This window comes from Staurois parvus, unplaced genomic scaffold (genome assembly GCF_062004578.1).
Source record: "Staurois parvus isolate SC_StPar_1 unplaced genomic scaffold, SC_StPar_1.0 ptg000535l, whole genome shotgun sequence".
NCBI lineage: Eukaryota > Metazoa > Chordata > Amphibia > Anura > Ranidae > Staurois > Staurois parvus.
This window is the reverse complement of record NW_028318331.1, coordinates 76,724-96,368: the sequence shown is the minus strand read 5'-3', so window position 1 is coordinate 96,368 and position 19,645 is coordinate 76,724. Positions and strand designations below refer to the sequence as shown.

The window sequence follows — 19,645 nt, the reverse complement described above, 5'->3', positions numbered from 1 at the left end:
TTCTGGGAAGGCTGTCCACAAGGTTTAGGAGTGTGTCTATGGGAATGTTTGACCATTCTTCTAGAAGCACATTTGTGAGGTCAGACACTGATGCCGGACAAGAAGGCTTGGCTGGCATTCTCCGCTCTAATTCATCCTAAAGGTGTTCTGTCGGGTTGAGGTCAGGACTCTGTGCAGGCCAGTCAGGTTCCTCCATCCCAAACTCGCTCATCCATGTCTTTATAGACAATGTTTTGTGCACTGGTGTGCAGTCATGTTGGAACAGGAAGAGGCCATCCCTAAACTGTTCCCACAAAGTTGGGAGCATGAAATTGTGCAGAATGTCTTGGTATGTTGACGCCTTAGGAGTTCTCTTCACTGGAACTAAGGGACCAAGCCCAACCCCTGAAAAACAACCCTGCACCATAATCCTCCTCCACCAAACTTTACACTTGGCACAATGCAGTCAGGCAAGTACCGTTCTCCTGGCAACCGCCAAATCCAGACAGTTCTATCAGATTGCCAGACAGAAAAGTGTGATAAATGCATATACTGGCTAGTAACATTTTTAAAGTGGTTCTAACCGCTTAAGGTTTTTTACCTTTATGCATTCTATGCATGAAAGTAGAAAAACCTTCTGTGTGCAGCACAGATACAGCCAATACACCCAATACAGCCACTGTCAAGCACATCCAGTAAGCCAATGAGGAAAGAGAGGGGGCTGTGCCGAGTTGCAGCTCTGTGTGTGAATGAACACATAGAGCAGCAGCTCGGGAGCGAGCCTATTTTGGTGCCCTCATAGGAAGCTGCTTGCTGCGGAGGCACTAGGCAGGAGTGAGGGAGGGTCCAGAAGTGTCAGCGGAGGACCCCGGAAGAGAAGGATCGGGGCTGCTCTGCACAAAACCACATAGCAGGTGAGTATGACGTGTTTGTTCTAAAAAAAACAAAACATTGCCTTTTAATCGCTTCCCTTCCACCCTATAGCAGATATCCCCCCAGTGTCAGAATGCCCCGCCGCAGTCCCGCTATAAGTCGCTGACATTGTACAGTAAGGTTCTGTTCACACCCATGGGTGAATTGTATTACATGCCATTACATGTTGCACTACCATCCACACAGCAAGCAACTCACGTGACCTTCAGCACACTGCAGCACATAAACCATTAAATACCTGTTTTACTTGGGGGGGGGGGGGGGGGTCATGTGCATACTTTGTTGCGTGGACATGCATTGAGGACTTATAATAAAGCAGTGTTACAATTTGTGAACATACTTGAAGGTGGTTAAGGATTGCACCCATGGTTACAATAAGTAACATTTAATTAAATATACAATGTACTCTTCAGGTACGGATGCCAGTATACCTGTGCACATTAATAATGTCTGCCAACGAAACTATGTAACAGTGGAGAGTGGACGCAGACTAAAGCCTACCAGTTTGGGTATTGTGTTGGTACATGGCTACTATAAGATAGGTGAGTACATACAGTATCAGTAAAATGAATGTTAAGTCTGGTGCTGGAAAAGAAGTTCCATTACTGTAGTAGTGGTTTTGGATTTTGTCTCCCATTGGATTTTTACTATTGTCTCTGATACTGTTCAGAGACTTCCACTTAGTGTAAGTGTTCAGAAGGGTTAATGTTATCACTGCCATTTCTCCATGGAAAGTGCTTTCAGGGCCCTCTAGTGGATTGCCTGTTGGAACATTTGATCGTTTATTGACATTGTTTAAAGTGGAACTTTACCCTCTCAGTAAACATTGATTTATTTTTAATCCTTATGCTGATAGCATTAGTAAATAGATAGGAAAGTATGTCATATTTACTTGTTTTAAACTTTTTATTAAGCATTTCTTCAATTACTTCCTGGTTGCCATACTTAGGCAAATTATGTCATCCATCCCAGTAGTCTTCAGGAGGGTAGGAGTGGTTTTCTTAGCTAAGCACACCTCCCTGCCTGCAGGCCTGAGCTAAGTGCTTGAACTCATACATGAAATCAGAAGCCTTCTTTGTCCTCCCTAACACATCTTGAAGGATGTTTAAAGTGGAACTTCACACTCCCAATCATTGAATAATTGTAATCCTTATGCTGCTAGCATTAGTAAATAGGAAAGTATACCATATTTACTTGTTTTAAACTTTTTTTTTAACATTAATTACTTCTTGGTTTCCTGCTGAGGCAAATGATGTGATACATCCCAGCAGTCTTCCGAAGGGGAGGGATGGTTCTCAGCTCAGCCAATGCCTGAGCTTAGGGCAGATGGATTCCAGGAAGTAAATGCTACATTATTCATCTGCCCTTAATCAAGATGTCCACAGCCAGAAATGCTAGAGAGTGTTTTTTAAAGTGATTTCTTAGCAAAATAAAGCAAGGAGACATGGAGAGATGGGCAAGTTTGCTTTGAATATTAAACATTAATGAAATGGTGTTTTTGGTTTGCGGTGCTCAGATGCAGTGAAGTTTCCTTTTTAACCTCCCTGGCGGTATTCCCGAGTGTAGCTCGGGGTAAAGTTTCAGTACCACAAGTGGTAACTCCGAGCTACACTCGGGCTTACAACGCGGCGCAGCTCCGGCATCTGTTCATCACTTATCTTGTCCTGTGCTCCAGCGATGTCCCTCCTGCAGTGTCCCCGGCAATGTAATCCAGCGGATGCCGGCATCTGTCATCTGGGTTCCGTCCCCTGCAAGCGTCGGGACGTACGGGGGACGGAACGGCGGGAAATTTGAAAATGACAAAAAGTGACATTCACTAAATACACTAAAATAACATAGTAAAATATTACTGTATCAAACCATTTCACATACATTGTGTCCCGAGTGCTTTGTCCTGTGCCCTGCCTGCATTTTTACTGTTCTTTCTGAATGGAAACTGAGAAACGTCCATGGCGTCCAAAAAGCGTCCCTTTAGGTCAAAATTGGTTTTAGATCAGCTAGAGAACAGCGATAGTAAATTAGAACCACTTGTAGAATTGAGTGATAATGATTCGTGGGGAAATTCGTCATCAGACACTGAAAACGATTTTGCGACTTTGCTCAGTGATGTGCGAACTTGGCGCTATATTTCAAATTTCAGTGTTTTTGGTTTGATTATATTATTAAATTACATTTTTTTATAATTATTATATTATTATTTTTTATGATTATTTATTAAATTATAATTTATGATTTTGTGTTTCAAATTTTATCATACCCGGGATGTTTACTAGACTCTTGTTCAGACAGATTTCAGTGAGTTATTCCTAAAAATTACAGGCCTACAATAAAAAAAATACATATTTCCATGCAAAAAAATGTACCGCTTTGAGCACAGAAATATGGACATATTCAGACCTCTAGGGAGGTTAAAGTGTATGTTATCCCATCATTTCATATTCCTATGTGTCTGTGTATGAAAAAGTATCCTGTTCTCTTCGTATTTCTTCCTTTATGTGAAATCCATGGTGATCCTGCCAGTCCCTCTGCTTTCCTATTTCAAATTGACTGCACTAGGCATAGAAGCACATCCTTCCCAGCGTGGTCTGTTTTCTGGTCGTGCTGGAAGTACAGACTGCCTGTCCTCCAATGGTCAGACTTGTGCTGACACTCCCCTCCTGCACAGCTAACCACTGGAAGATCAGTGTATTGCTGTTTCCCTGCCTCCTGCTGACGTGTCCACCTGCAGTCTCCACACTCACCTCTCTAAGCCCCTTATGCAGCTGAAAACAGAGGTCATGTGATCACTTATTACAAAACAAGAGAAAAAAAGGATATTTACAATATATACATACATACATACAGTGGGGATCGAAAGTTTGGGCACCCCAGCTAGAAATTTGTATTAATGTGCATAAAGAAGCCAAGGAAAGATGGAAAAATCTCCAAAATGCATCAAATTACAGATTAGACATTCTTATAATATGTCAACAAAAGTTAGATTTTATTTCCATCATTTACACTTTCAAAATAACAGAAAACCAAAAAATGGCGTCTGCAAAAGTTTGGGCACCCTGCAGAGTTAATATCTTGTACTGCCCCCTTTGGCAAGTATCACAGCTTGTAAACGCTTTTTGTAGCCAGCCAAGAGTCTTTCAATTCTTGTTTGAGGTATCTTTGCCCATTCTTCCTTACAAAAGTCTTCCAGTTCTTTGAGATTTCTGGGCTGTCTGTCACGCACTGCTCTTTTAAGGTCTATCCATAGATTTTCAATTATGTTGAGGTCAGGAGATTGTGAAGGCTATGGCAAAACCTTCACTTTACGCCTCTTGATATAATCCCCCGTGGATTTCGAGGTGTGTTTAGGATCATTATCCATTTGTAGAAGCCATCCTCTCTTTAACTTCAGCTTTTTCACAGATGGCATCAAGTTACCATCCAAAATTTGCTAAAATTTTATTGAATCTATTGTTCCTTCTACTCGTGAGATGTTCCCTGTGCCACTGGCTGCAACAAAACCCCAAAGCATGATTGATCCAACCCCATGCTTAACAGTTGGACAGAGGTTCTTTTCATTAAATTCTGTGCCCCTTCTTCTCCAAACGTACCTTTGCTCATTCCGGCCAAAAAGTTCAATTTTAACCTCATCGGTCCACAGAACTTGTTTCCAAAATGCATCAGGCTTGTCTATATGTTCATTTGCAAAGTTCAAACAATGATTTTTGTGGTGAGGGCGTAGAAGAGGTTTTCTTCTGATGACTCTTCCATGAAGACCATATTTGTACAAGTATCTCTTTACAGTGGAATAGTGTACCACAACTCCAGTGTCTGCCAGATCTTTCTGGAGGGATCGTGCAGTCAAACGTGGGTTTTGAATTGTTTTTCTCACAATCCTGCGAGCTGTTCTGTCTGATATTTTTCTTGGTCTTCCAGATCTTGCTTTAACTTCCACTGTTCCTGATGACTGCCATTTCTTAATTACATTCCGAACAGAGGATATTGACATCTGAAAACGCTTTGCTATCTTCTTATAGCCTTCTCCAGCTTTGTGAGCGTCAACTATTTTCAGTTTCAGTTTTCTAGACAACTGCTTAGAAGAACCCATGGTGCTGATTGTTGGGGCAAGGTCAGATGAGTCTGGGCATTTAAAACCTTTGAGATTGACATAACCTGGTCTTCCCAGACAATGATTGAGAACAATCCATGACACTGGCAGGTCTCAGCTTTGCAAAGGGGGCAGTGCATGCTATAAATTCTGCAGGGTGCCCAAACTTTTGCAGACGCCATTTTTTTGTTTTCTGTTATTTTGAAAGTGTAAATGATGGAAATAAAATCTAACTTTTGTTGACATATTATAAGAATGTCTAATCTGTAATTCGATGCCTTTTGGAGATTTTTCCATCTTTGCTTGGCTTCTTTATGCACATTAATACAAATTTTTAGCTGGGGTGCCCAAACGTTCGATCCCCACTGTACATACAGTTAGGTCCATATATGGACCAAAACATATTCAAGCTATAGTTATATAATGGATATGGGCTGAAAGTACACACTCTCAGGTTACAGTTAAGGTTATGTACATCCAAATTGGAGAAGGGTTTAGGAATTACAGCTCTTAAGGGTAGCCACTCCCCCCCCCCTTTTTCAAGGGACCAAAAGTAATTGGATAATTGATTCAAAAGCTGTTTCATGGCCAGGGGTGGGCTACTCCTATTTCTTCATCAATTAAGCAGGAAAAAGGTCAGGAGTTGATTCTAAGTGTGGTATTTGCATTTGGAATCTATTGCTGTAAACCTACATCATGCGTTCAGACAAGCTGTCCATGCAAGTGAAACAAGCCATTGTAAGGCTTCAAAAATGAATCAAATCCATCAGAGACAGCAGCAACATTAGGAGTGGCCAAATCAACAGTTTGGTACATTCTGAAGAAAGAAGAACGCACTGGTGAGCTCAGCAACATAAAGAGGCATGGACGTCCACGGAAGACAACAGTGGTGGATGATTGCGGGATCCTTTCTATGGAAAAGAAAAACCCATTCATAACATCCAGACAAGTGAAGGACACTCGCCAGGAGGTGGGCGTATCATTGTCATAGTCTACAATCAAGAGAAGACTTCAAGAGAGCAACTACAGAGGGTTCACCACAAGGTGCAAAACATTCATAAGTCTGAAGAATAGAAAAGCCAGATTAGACTTTGTCAAAAAACATCTAAAAAGCCGAAAAAAGTGTGGAGAAGGCTTGGAACAGTTCATGAGCCATAGCATACAACATCATCTGTAAAACATGGTGGAGGCAGTGTGATGGTATGGGCATGCATGGCTTCCAGTGGCACTGGGTTATTGGTGATTATTGATGATGTGACAGAAGACAGAAGCAGCCGGATGAATTCTGCAGTGTTTAGAGATATACTATCAGCCCAGATTCAGCCAAATGCAGCAAAGTTGATTGGATGGCGCTTCACAGTACAGATAGACAATGATCCAAAACACACTGCAAAAGCAACCCAGGAGCTTTTGAAGGAAAAGAAGTGGAATATTCTGCAATGACCAAGTCAATAATCTGATCTCAACCCAATTGAGCATGCATTTCTCTTGCTGAAGGCAAAACTAAAGGCAGAAAGACCCACAAACAAAGAACAACTGAAGACAGCTGCAGTTAGAGCCTGGCAAAGCATCAGAAAGGAAGAAACCCAGTCTTTGGTAATGTCCATGGGTTCCAGACTTCAGGCAGTCATTGCCAGTAAAGGATTCTCAACAAAATATTAAAACTGAACATTTTATTTATGATTATATTCAATTGTCCAATTACTTTTGGTCCCTTGAAAAAGAGGAGATGGCTACTCTTAAGAGCTGTAATTCCTAAACCCTACCTCCAATTTGGATGTAGATACCCTCAAATTAAACCCGAGAGTGCGCACTTTCAGCCCATATCCATTATATAACTCTAGATTGAATATGTTTTGGTAAATACCTAAAAATAACTAAAATTGTGCCTGTGTCCAAATATATATGGACCTAACTGTATATGTATACATACACACACATGCACAAATCGACCATGAGAATTAACATTCACCAATAAAGAAAATCGCCTAACCCTCCCCAGTGTTCTAACAACCAGTGACACAATGTTGAGACTTTGCAAAGCAAATTTCCTCTACATAGACCTCTTAGTGTCCATGATCACCAGGACAAATAAAGGGGAGACTTTCGCAAACCGGAACATGGACAGCAATAAAAATTTAAAACAAAGCAGTGCATTGGATAGCCATGCATGGAAGAAGCATTTGCACATAGTAATACTTGTTATTGCCAGGCATTTCAACAGGTTGCTTGTATGGACAGGCCTTGAGGTTATAAGTATGAGTGCACCTTTATTAGAAACAATATTATTTGCACTCGACTCTGAATAATACAATGCTTTCATTTAGAACAACGCTTGTCTAAATGTTGTGTTTACTTACATCTTACTTTTAGACCCAGAGCTGGTTTTACCAACTATCCGGAGTGCAGTAGAGAAACAGCTAAATCTAATCGCACTGGGAAAAGTTAATTACCATTTGGTCTTGGAGCACACTTTGGACATCTTCAAGAGGAAGTTTCATTATTTTGTGGACTCCATAGCAGGTCAAATCTCAGAACCGCTTTTCTTTTTCTTACTACAACCTTTAGAGATTGACACATACGTCTCTTCTTTTTTCTATGATCCTGGTTTATCACGTTTTATAGTGACACATTTCCTGTTTTCAGGTTACAACACTTTCTGTACTATATATGGAGCAGCAGTGATGTTACTCTGGGCCAGGACTACAAAACATATCCCATGCTCCTCTTCTCCATAACAGAAAGAGGGGAGGTATTATGTACTCCACAGAGAGAATTGGCAACAATGCTAACTGATAACAGTCAGCAGAGGTAGAGAGCACAGAAAGTTATTTGCTCACTAAGTTTCTTACAGTATCAGCAGATATTTTTGTGATTTTTATAGAACGGGTTTAGCAAAACACCTCAATGGCAAATTTGACAGAATAAAGGAGTACAAAAGAGACTTCAGAGACTTTAGACTGAATGAAAGAAATAAAAAAAAATAATTCTTCATCCATGCTAAATGGTATGGATGGACGAACCTGCAATTGCAGCACTCATATTCTGGCAGCTGGTGGCACCAGCTGTCAATACCCAGAGCACTGCCTTCATCTGCCTGACCAACAATTTTCTGTCTGGCTTGAAGGACGTTGGGTGAGTGGTGCTGACAAGGCCAACAACCGACTAAATTTCTCTCATTATATAACCAGCTTAACTTTCAGATGTTCTGCTGATCGGTGGCTGCTTGCTATTTCTTTATCTGACCCACCCTCAAGGGTGTGGGAGGTCTATATCAAGTAGAGATTTTAATTGCTTGTTAAGTAGGGGTAGTCAATTAATACCTTTGCCTGTACACAGACCAAAGACGTTTACCAGCACTAAGTAAAAGGTGGAAGGCACTGGACAGTACTTATTTCTACAGATCCTAGTGGTCTTGAGTACTAGCGAAGGTTAGAGGTTTGCAAGGGGAAGGGTAATATAGTAGTTGCTTGAATTTAGGTCCCTTTAACCATTGAGATATTTTCGTACGATGTCAACGCATGCAGCATTAAAAAGTGTAATTACTGAGAAGGTAGCTGTAAGATTGTATGATTATTCCACAAAAATTCTGTATGTACAATGCCTTTTATAGAAAATATGTTTACAGACTTTGCATGTTACAATCTGTTTAGAACTTGTAGATTTATTAATCTGATTAAAAGATGCATTATAATTTAAACTTTTATAAAGCACTGTGAGACGAGCTTCTTAGTCTGGCCAGAAGGTAAACCATAATCAGTCAAATTGGTCTTCCAGTAGATATATCATTAGTATATGTTAATGTTTATTATTTTTCAATACACCATACTGTCTGATAGACATGTAGAGACATCTGGTTCATGTCAATATTTTCATTTTCTTTCTTTTAAATAAAGTGGTGTAAACCCAAATCAAACATTTATTATATTGTAGTTTACCAATTCTTAGATGTAATGGCTGCATTCGTTTTCTTTTTTAGATTTTTCTTCTATTTTCACATGGTGATCTAGCCAATATGTCTGTTTTTCAACAGAACAAGCTGTCCTGCAGATGTAGCAGTTAAAGGGTTGAGACAAATCATTTACATGGACATGTATGCTTACAGTGGTCAACTTTTTTATGTAAAAACTTTTCATCAAAAGTAACAAACTTATACTGCTGTACCTGCTTGAAATGTGTTAGATGGAGTTTGGCTTCATTTGTTAGTGTATTTAAAACTGCTAGTTCATCTAAACCTGGGGTGGGCAACTGTGACCCTCCAGCTGTTGGTGAACTACAAGTCCCATCATGCCTCTGCCTTTGGAAGTCATGCTTATAACTGTCAGTTTTGCAATGCCTCATGGGACTTGTAGTTCTTCAACAGCTGGAGGGCCACAGTTGCCCACCCCTGATCTAAACAATACCCTCCTCCCAGACTGACTATGCTGCTGCCCAAAGGTGCCCCTGCGCTCCTTTATGCAGAGTGGGGCACTCTAATACAGGATGTATGTTACTGGTCAGATCACCAGGTGAAAACGGAGGGCAAAAAGCCTACAAAAATAAAACTAATTCAACCACCACATCTAATGATTGATGAGCTACAATATATGACATTTTTTGTTTTGGGTGTTTGATACCGCTTTAAAGCACAAACCTAAGCAATATAAGCCAAACATGTATTGAAATTCATAAACCAAGGTTACCTTCAGTGGAAACCATAAATCAAACAATAATTAGATCCCATTGAACTTTTCCTGGCTCCTCCCACCTCTTGAGCCTTCCAGACTGTCAGTGAAGTCATATTAGGAATTCACTTGGTGGATTCTGGAGGTGAGAATGGAGAAAAATGGAGGTGAGAATGTTCTGCTTTTTTTATTGTAACATGCTTCACAAATATTATTTTTTGATTTATTAAGGCTGAATGTTACACTGTCAGATTGAAATTCTGGACTTTTGGATGTTTATTCTTTTCCCCAGGAATGGATGAGCTGATGGAAGTATCCTTCTCACCTCTGGCTGCCACTGGCAAACCACTGTCTCGCTGTGGTAAATGTCATCGCTTCATGAAATATATCCAGGTACAAATTAAGGGATTTTGGTGTAAAATAAAGCAGCAGCTCAAGGAAACAAGTAGAATAAATCAGTTAACTGTTCATGTATTGTGGTAAACATGGCATTGTTTGTAGAGGCCTGAAACTCAATATATCTTTTATGTAGATTTATTTACAGGGTGCCTGTGTGTGATAGGGCATGTAAGAGGTGTATTATAGGTTGTAATCAATAATAGTGGAGATGGTCCAGGGGTAGAGCACAGGCATTAAGTAGTGAGGTGAAAGGGAGTGGCATCTTCCTGAAAATTTAGCTGGTGTTCCCAGAACATCAGGATACTAGTTAGGAGTTGATCTTGGGCCCAGTTCAAAAAGGCACTTGCTGGTAAATGAAAAGCAATGTGAACAGTAAACATTTATAAAGCAAATAAGCTTTTTTTTGCATTTGCCTGAAATCTTTGATCAACCTTCGGGTTAGTGACTGCTCTGGAACTATGTGGGTTGTATAGAGGCAGTTTTAGGCCTCGTTCACACCATACATGTTGAAAAACTGCTGGAAATTGACGCGTAGATTTCACAAGCAGAGACATCCGTTTTCATGCGCGCTTCAAGATCTTTCAGATTCCTTGCCCTATCCTGCCCTTATTCAGGTGAATGATTTTATCCTTTTGGCTAAAATTCCTGCCCCATTCTGTGTTATTGTTAATCCTTCTGGAACTTGCTAGGTCACTGGCTAGCTAGGGACAGCTGCCTGTTTCTACAGACTCCAGTATCACCTAAGGGCCTTAGAGAGGATGTTTTAGTTTTCATCCTCAGTGGCTTTTGGTTGTCCTTATCTCACCAGTCTGGGGCTAAAATCTAATTTTTATTCTGGCCTACTGCGGCGGCAGTGTCTTCCTAGCACCTTCTTGCCTTGTCACATTGACTTTGTGAGATCAAACCCTTGGGATCTCCAGTAGGCTTGGGGGTCTCTTTAAGCCCTTGGGGCTATTTGGTTGTACCATTCTGTTGTCTGGCCAGGCAACTTTTTGTGGTCAAGGATTTTTTTTTACCCTTGGCCGTTGTGGTTAGGAATGTAGGCATTGGGCCTTCCTAGATAGACTGTTTGGTCTTTTCTTGCATTTCTCTCTGGTAGTGACCTTCTCCATCTGGGCCTGAAACATAGTACCTTGGTTGTGTTGGCAGATTCAACAGTTTAATATGGGGTCTAACCTAAATTCAGGTGTTGACTCATCAGGTGGCCCTTGGGCTGGCAGTCATCCCTTCTTTTTGTGAGTCCTCTTAGTATATTTTGTAGTATTTCCCATCCCTAACTTGCATTGCTTTTGGAGTCCTGTTTGTATGTGAATTTTAATACCTCAATGACCAAGAAAGAAAATGACATCTTCTGCCTTATCAAAAAAAGAAAAGAAAGTTCCCAGCTCAACTTGCCAGCCAACTTGCTAACAACTGAATTAACCTGTCTAACAGTATGTGTTAAAAACAGAGGTTTAGTTAGCACACATTTGCAAATACATACATAAGCCACAGAGCCACATCATGGCACCCCGATATTCTGTGGTCCTAAATCTACAAATTTTGAGAGCCCCCATAGTAGAGGCATATGTATTTAATGGATAGAGCAAGGGCATGTGAACCTGAGGGAGCCCTCCTTAAAGGTACAGGAGCGCACTGGACACCCAGCATGTAGCACAATGGCAGCTAGAGTGTCCAGTGCACCCACTCACCAACAACTCAACAGTACAAAAAATGGCCACTGCCCCAGTCTATAACTGGCCTTTACAGCAAGGAACACATGGATGGGCAACACATGTCAAAAAAGAAAAGAAAGAAAGGTCCCAGCTTGCTAACAATCTTCTGCCTTACCTTAAAGTGTTACTAAACCCAGGACCCTGCATTCACTATATTTGGTCTCCCACAGTACACAGAACATGGAAATGTAGTTATTTTAATAAATTAAAACTGCTAGATAACGTTTCTCATCAGCAGTATATAGCAGTCTTATGACTTCTATCAGTGTCTAGCAGAGCACTGGTTAAAGCTTGTAGGAGGAGTTTTCAGTCATATCTGACTGTTGTATGAGGCTGCATGACCCCTGTCCCTCTGTCTGGCCATACACCCTCCCAAAAAAACTAAAAAAACTCTCTAGTAATACACCGCAAACTGAGCATGTGCAGAGTGCCTCCAAGAGCTCTGTACTATAAGCAGATGGATTGGGGACTGTGGAAGAAGGGGAGGATCAGAGAAGGATCACGATCAAACAGCCTTTTTACACAATGCAGGGGATTAACCCCTTAGGTTCTATAGTGAATATAACAAGCATGCTTTACTGCATATACAGACTGATTTTACTGTTGTGGGTTTAGTAACACTTTTAAATCCAGAGAGACCGATTAACACTGTGCTACCATGGCAAGAGAACAGTTAAGAACACATTTCTGCCAGTGTTAGTTATATTTCTAAATGTCAATGCAAGCAGCACTCTTTCTCCTTTACTAAACCACAGGTTCATTACTTCAAGTCAAAATTACACCAAACTTACAATAGCTAGCTTTTTGAAACTGATAGACTTGTATCTTTTTTAACTCTACTAATTATCTGTATTGCCTTTTTAGGGTCCATTCACACCAGCCAGCTCTTTGTAACGCAGAGGTTGGTGTGCGGTGTGGTCTGGTATCTGTACTGCACAATTCCTTTTTTCCCATTTTTTTAATACAAACCTTATTGAAATGTAACACAGACCTTTCATAAAGTTCAATTAGCCACTGCGAGGTGGGAGGCAGTGCTTTGTGTTACGTTGAAAAAAAGTTCTGCGTGCACGCAGTGGTGTTAATCAGACACAAAGGAATAACTGTCCAGTGCAGTCCCACCGCATGTAGTGTGAATGGAACCTTGATCTTGAGAGATTTGAAGATTTTTGAATATTAGATGTTGATGTATTGTATAAATTTTACTTTAATTTTTTTTTGTGATCACTGACCACAATGTCGATAATGATTTTGTATTCTGCTGCCAGGCTAAGCCCAGTCGTCTGCATTGCTCGCATTGTGATGAGACCTACAGCCTTCCTCAGAATGGGACTATAAAACTTTACAAAGAGTTGCGGTGTCCTCTAGATGACTTTGAGCTTGTGTTGTGGTCTTCAGGTTCACGAGGGAAGAGTTACCCACTGTGCCCTTACTGTTACAATCATACTCCTTTCAGGGACATGAAAAAAGGTTTGTTTTGCCAACTACTTATCAGTATATTCACGGGGTCTTCTCCTTCTGTTTCTTTCTACTTTATTGTCTTTCTGCTAAAAGACAGCTAACCTTAAATACATATGACTGTTTGAAAAGCGTTTAACAGTAGGTATATAAACCATCCTAAACCTACAAAAGCACAGGATTTTTGATATTGTCATTATACTGTATACAGTATGTAGCAAATAATTGTAGAATCTGTTGCCTGTCCTCACCGATTTAAGGTTAACAGTGTGCTGGTGTGATGCCAGCCCTTTTAATGTTGAACTGAGAAAGGGAGATGCAGCACAAGGATACAATTTAGTTGTGCTGCATTGCAATGAACATACTGATAGAAGGAAGGAGCAGAGAGACAGGGAGAAAAGCTCATCACTCTACTGCTTCGCTTTTCACAGTCAAGTCACAGGCTGGGGAAGGGTCAGTAACTTTTTACAAGCTCGTGCTTCTATATTTTTATTGTATTAAAGCGTTACTAAAGGTTTCCTTTTTTTTTTTTTAAATTAAAATAACAAACATGTTATACTTACCAGCTCTTTTCACAGATAGGCTCCGAACCTCCTCTTCTTGGGCACTCTGCTGGCACTCTCCGTTCCTCCTCTTCAGTGTCTGCCTCCATAGCAAGAGCTTGTTATGGGGGTAGATGTGTGGGCTTGCTCCTGAGCTGGGCTGTGTCTGTAAGCACATGCTGCGCTGCTTGGCTCCACCCACCTCTCCCTCATCACTGGATTTGATAGCAGCAGGAGCCAATGGCTCCCGCTGCTGCCATCATATCCAGTGAGAAGAGAGAGAGAGCAGTGATGCTGCTCTCAGGCATAGCAATGGCTCAAAATCACATTCAGGTAAGTATTTAGTGGAGGGGGCTGGGGGGAGCTAATATGGAAGGTTTTATACATTAATGCAGACAATGCATTAAGGTAAAAAGCTTTAACCTTTACAACTACTTTAAATATACTCTAGATGCATTCAAAGATTATCCACTAAAGGGAACTCTCAGTGGCTCAGCATAATTATTTAGCTAACAACTGATAATAACATATCAGCCACAAAGGTAGTGCAATGTTTTCAGTTAGTGAGCTTGCTCAAGAATTTGGATTGTAAAGAAAAATAAAGTACAACCACTGAGCAGCGCACTACAAGGCTGTAATGATTTTCCACCTGTACTTACAAAATATCCAAAGGGACAAGGTTTTAAAGTCGCAGATATTGGTAAGATTATTTACATTAAACTAATCATCTTTCCATGTTTTCTAAAAGAAAAAAAACAAAATATTAAAAGTCTGCACATTCTGTTTAAATTGATACTAAAGACTTTTTATTTTTAGATATCAAACATGTTATACTTTGCACAGAGCAGCCTGATCCTCCTCTTCTTGGGACCCCCGTCAGAGCTCCTGGACCCCTGCCCCCTGCTTGCTCTGGGGGCACTCATGCATGCTCACTCCCAAGCACTAATCTGTGTGTCCATAAGACACAGAATGGGGCTTTGCCCTGCTCCCGCTTCCTCCTCACTGGTTATGATAGACTGCAGCGGGAGCCAGTGGTTCCCACTGCTGTCTCTGAGCCAATGAGGAGGCTGAGAGCTGGGACAGCAGCTACTCTTAGGCACATCACTGGATTGGGCTCGGGCTCGGATAAGTATTGTGGGGCTGTGTGGGGAGCTGCAAACTGAAGGTTTTTTAACCTTCATGCATAGAATGCATGAAAGTAAAAAACTTTCAGGCTTTACAACCACGCTAAGGCTTGCCTAAACAATCATATTACTAGATGAAAAACAATTCTCTGTTCAGCAGAATTCTTGAATGGTTCCTGAATTCTTTTGCATTAAAGGGTGAGTTCATACAAAAGTAATTCTTAGTCAAGCTTGGTGTAAAGTTATCAGTTCGTATATGTTTTCAGTAGTCCAGCACTGAAATCTCATCACTAAACCTCCCTACTCTGTGCCTCTCTGCCTGGCAGTTTTGAGCGTTTCCATTCAGATTTGTGTATTGCAGCACATCTGGTTACATTCTTTAAAATATACAATAAATTTGAAATCAAACACGGAGCATGTGCGCAGCCAAGGAACTCAAGTGCAAATATCCCATCTCTTATGCCCCCCAAGAGATAAACTGTCAGGTGGTTTAACTCTCTACCATCTAGCCAAAGGTAAAATATCAGTTTTAGGTGGACTGACCTTTTAAACTGTGGAATTGTTTTAAATAAAATCTATCAGTATAATCAAATCTGTTCGGGACCCTTTGGGAAGATTTCTTTTTACTTCTCAGAGATACAATAGGAATTGAGAAGAAATCTCCCCAAAGTGTGAGAAATTCCCTCTTAAACACTGGTAATCAAAATAGGTGTCCTGACAAGACGAATTCCCCTCACCTTTTGTTACATTGACAAATTTATTATTTTGGATTCTTCATATTTTCTGTTCAGATATTATTGGTCACCGGGACAGATAGAAATGGTAAATCCCACTAGCTGGCACACACAGTAAAAAAAAACCTAATAGGGTTTGCAACCCTTCCCTGCCTAATCCAGAACTAAACAAAAGCTTTGCCTTTAGATATAATTTTTAGATAAATTATTTTGTCTGTGTTTTCTACGTAGTAATACAGTGCAGTATTATAGCATATCCTGTATATGATTTTTATGTTAGCAGTTGTAAAGCTGCTGTTGACCTGCTGCCTGATTTACATACATAGTATGCACTACAGAACTTACAAATTTGTGTATAAAATATATAAATTGCATCAAAATTCTTTTTAGGTAAACTATTTGGACTGAAAATACTGTTTTAATTTTTGACTCAATATTGTTAAATGTACTTTCCTGCCTATTTGACCTTCCAGTTATGTAACTAGTAGTAACCTTTCATTTCTTTCTTTCTCTGTTTAGGAATGGGGTGCAATGAGTGCACCCACCCTACCTGCCAGCATTCGCTAAGTATGCTTGGCATTGCTCAGTGTGTGGAATGTGAGAATGGAGTGATGGTCTTAGACCCCACGTCTGGTCCTAAATGGAAGATGTCCTGTAATAAATGTAATGTCATGGTCCACTTCTTTGAGAATGCTCATCGAGTCCGGGTTTCTGCAGATACTTGTGAGGTGTGCGATGCTGCCCTTGTCCATGTAGACTTTAACAAGGCTAAGAGTCCATTGCCTGGAGATCAGACACAACATACTGGCTGTGTGTTTTGTGACACAGTCTTCCAAGACTTGGTTGAACTCAAACATGCCACTATGAGACACCCAATGCACAGAGGGGGACAAGGAAGAAAACAGGGAAGAGGGAGAGGTAGAGGCCGACGAGGCAATCCTAAAAAACCCAAGGACAAAATGGCTGCTTTAGCAGCATACTTTGTATAACATGATCTTTGGCATGTTTAATAAAAAACTTATCCTAAAAAGTATGTAACTAGAACTTTACTGGGAACTGACAGAAATTTTGGGGTACGGTCTGGTTTAGGTTTTTGTTTAAAGTTTGAAATACTGGCTCAAAATTCTAACTTATGAACTTCAGCATTAAAAAAAATGTTCAATACTGATCAAGCCAAATTTCTAACAAAACATATTGTTTTTAATAGATGAGGAGAGTTTAGAACCTTTATCAGATATTTATTTTTGTGTCCACAATCAGAAACTTCCCATTTCTGCTTCCTGGTCTGTGACATCACCTTAATGGGTAATTTCTCCAATGGTAACATAGACAGCAACAAACACATTTATCATGTTCTAAAATGTCCTCTGTCACAGACCCCCCCTCCCCTGCTCCCTCTCTTCCCCCCCTGGATCCCTGCACCCCCCCTTCCCCATTACATGCCCCTGCGCCCACACGTAGCCCACATAAAGTGGTGTGCTGGGCGCCAGGGAGCTGCCTCCTGCTGTGATTCCCCACACCTCTCCTCGGCTGAGCTCCGAGGAGTCTGCCTCCCCACTGTGCCTGCATATGGATTCCCCACATGCAGGCCACCTGGATGTCACCCCCCCCCCTTGTCTTGGTGGGCACAGTGCGGCCCGATGTTCCCGCACTCTGCACCCGCTGGAGACAAAGGCTGCGCTCCGTGTGTGGCCGGAGTGAGGGGGCGGGGCTTGTTGCCACAGCAACCTGACACCAGGGCAGCCGTTGCCTGGCAACCTGGGAGCATCCTGCTCCGGAGATAAAAGACCGGAGCAGGACCCGGGCAGCGTGTATCTTCACCTGCTCACAACCCAGTGTGCTGTGAGAGGTCTTCTGCTGCGGCCAGCCCCTACAGCCAAGTCGGACTTAACCCATTACCTGCCAGAGCCTGCCTTCTGCTGTGTGCCCCTAGACTTAACCCATTCCCTGCCAGAGCCTGCCTTCTGTGTGCCCTCGGACTTAATACATTGTCTGCCAGAGTCTGCCTTCTGCTGTGTGGCCCCAGACTTAACCCATTGCCTGCCTTCAGCTGTGTGCCCCCAGACTTAACCCATTGCTTGCCAGAGCCTGCCTTCTGCTGTGTGCCTCCAGACTTAACCCATTGTGTGCCAGAGCCTGCCTTCTGCTGTGTGCCCCCAGACTTAACCCATTGCCTGCCAGAGCCTGCCTTCTGCTGTGTGGCACTCAGACTTTACCCATTGTCTGCAAATCTGCCACCCTGTTGTGTGCCACCCGGACTTCACCCATTGCCTGCCGGTCTGACTCCCTGTTGTGTGCCACCCAGACTTAACCCATTGCCTGCCAGTCTGCCGCTCTGTTGTGTGCTCCTTGTCGTGTGTCCCACCCTGTGCACCCTCCAAATCAATAAAAGCCTTGTGTGCCCCACTGCTCTCTGCGTGTGTTCTGTCCCACCTACGTCACATACTGGTTGGCAGCAGTGGGATCAGAACGCGGAAGAAGACGATGGAGAGCAATAGCCCCCTGATGCTGGACCTAGCCCAGGTTAGTGAATACAGGAAATGGACTGTGGCGAGTATGCAGGAGAGGGAACTAGGCCTCCCTGGAAGGGGCCTGTCCAAGGAGGTACTGGTTACTGCCATCGAGGAAGCCAGCCCTTGAGGGGCTGATAGCTTGGATGCCCCTGCACCAGAGACAGAACGCCCTGCATCAGACAACCAATGCCCCAGGAGCCCCTGGATCACCTACAGTAGTATGAGGAGGAGATGGCTATCTTGGGCTCCGGGGCCACTTTGGACATCAGGCAGGAGACTATCTGGAGGGCCCCCATGAGGGAAACCCTCCAAGCATGACTTGTAAAGATTTTAACCCCTTCAGTGAAGCTGCAGGAGATGTGGAAGGATTCTTCCAGGACTTCGAACATTTATGCCAACTGCTGGAGGTACCCCAAACAGACTGAGTGTGGCACATGGTCAGCCTGCTGGAAGGGGGTGCAGCTGCTGCATACCGCACAATGGATGCCCAATGGTATTGAGACTGCATGAGGGTCAAACAGACTGTGCTGGAACACTACGCTGTAACCCCGGAAATCCACTTCGTGACCTTTCTTGTCACGTTGAGCCGTCCTTCAAAATGTATGCACACAAGATGTCGCAGTCCTGCCAGCGCTGGCTGGAAGGGGAACAGGCCCTCACCCTTGAACACGTTATCCAGGCCTTTCTGAAGGAACAGTTCTATACCCAATGCCCTGCAGAGGTGCGATAGTGGGTGAAGGAGAGATACCCTGCCACCCTTGAGCATGCTACTGCACTGGCAGACGAGGTCTTCACCATCAAGCCACATTGGAAAAAACGGGTGACCGAACCACCTAAGGCCCCGGGCCCCGCCCGACCTCCCCACGCCCCCCTTCCGGCGGCCCATCATGCCAGCCCAGGGGCCCTCACCAATACCTTTCTACCACCCCTGACCATCGGGCCACCCCTGAACCGTCGGTGTTATGGGTGCAACCAGACTGGGCACCTCCAGGCTAGCTGTCCCAGGAACCACCACCTCACCAGCCTGGTCAACTACATCGAACTACCACCGAAGGAGGAGCCGCTTCCCATACAAATGGGTGACCTCCACAAAGGCTAGTACACCCCATGGTGTCTACAGTGTTCACCCACTTGTCCCTTCCTACCCTGAGCAGAGACAGCGCCACGTGCAAGCAGTCCTGATTGATGGGCAAAGTACCACGGGATTCCGAGACACCGTGGCATTCCTCACCATCGCTGATCCCTGTGTGGTGAAACCGGAAGCTATCGAACCAGGCCCTGGGTTCTCCATCGAACTAGTAGGTGGCACCAGACAGCACATTCCAAGGGCTTCAGTACGTTTTGGCTATGGATTTGGGGAAAGGCACTGCCAGATTGGAGTTATGAGTGAGCATCCCGCAAATGTCCTGCTTGGAAATGATTTAGGGGAGCTGCGATGCCAGTACATCGGGGCTGTGACCAGGAGCCAAGCCAGTCGAGGTCCGCCATCTTCTCTTTGCATAT

The 19,645-nt window shown here is 42.8% G+C and overlaps 1 protein-coding gene across 1 annotated transcript in view; it reads left to right on the top strand.

Annotated features, from left to right (window-relative positions):
* TOP3B (DNA topoisomerase III beta) overlaps positions 1-16,659 on the top strand; it is a 76,218-nt gene extending 59,559 nt beyond the window's left edge. Inside the window, exons 14-18 of the mRNA XM_089690598.1 lie at positions 1,326-1,454; positions 7,370-7,519; positions 9,953-10,053; positions 13,040-13,241; positions 16,149-16,659. Coding sequence (XP_089546724.1) covers positions 1,326-1,454; positions 7,370-7,519; positions 9,953-10,053; positions 13,040-13,241; positions 16,149-16,618 — 1,052 coding nt within the window. The 3' untranslated portion in view covers positions 16,619-16,659. The remainder of the gene's footprint in view (positions 1-1,325; positions 1,455-7,369; positions 7,520-9,952; positions 10,054-13,039; positions 13,242-16,148) is intronic.
* The last annotated feature ends 2,986 nt before the right edge of the window (positions 16,660-19,645 follow it).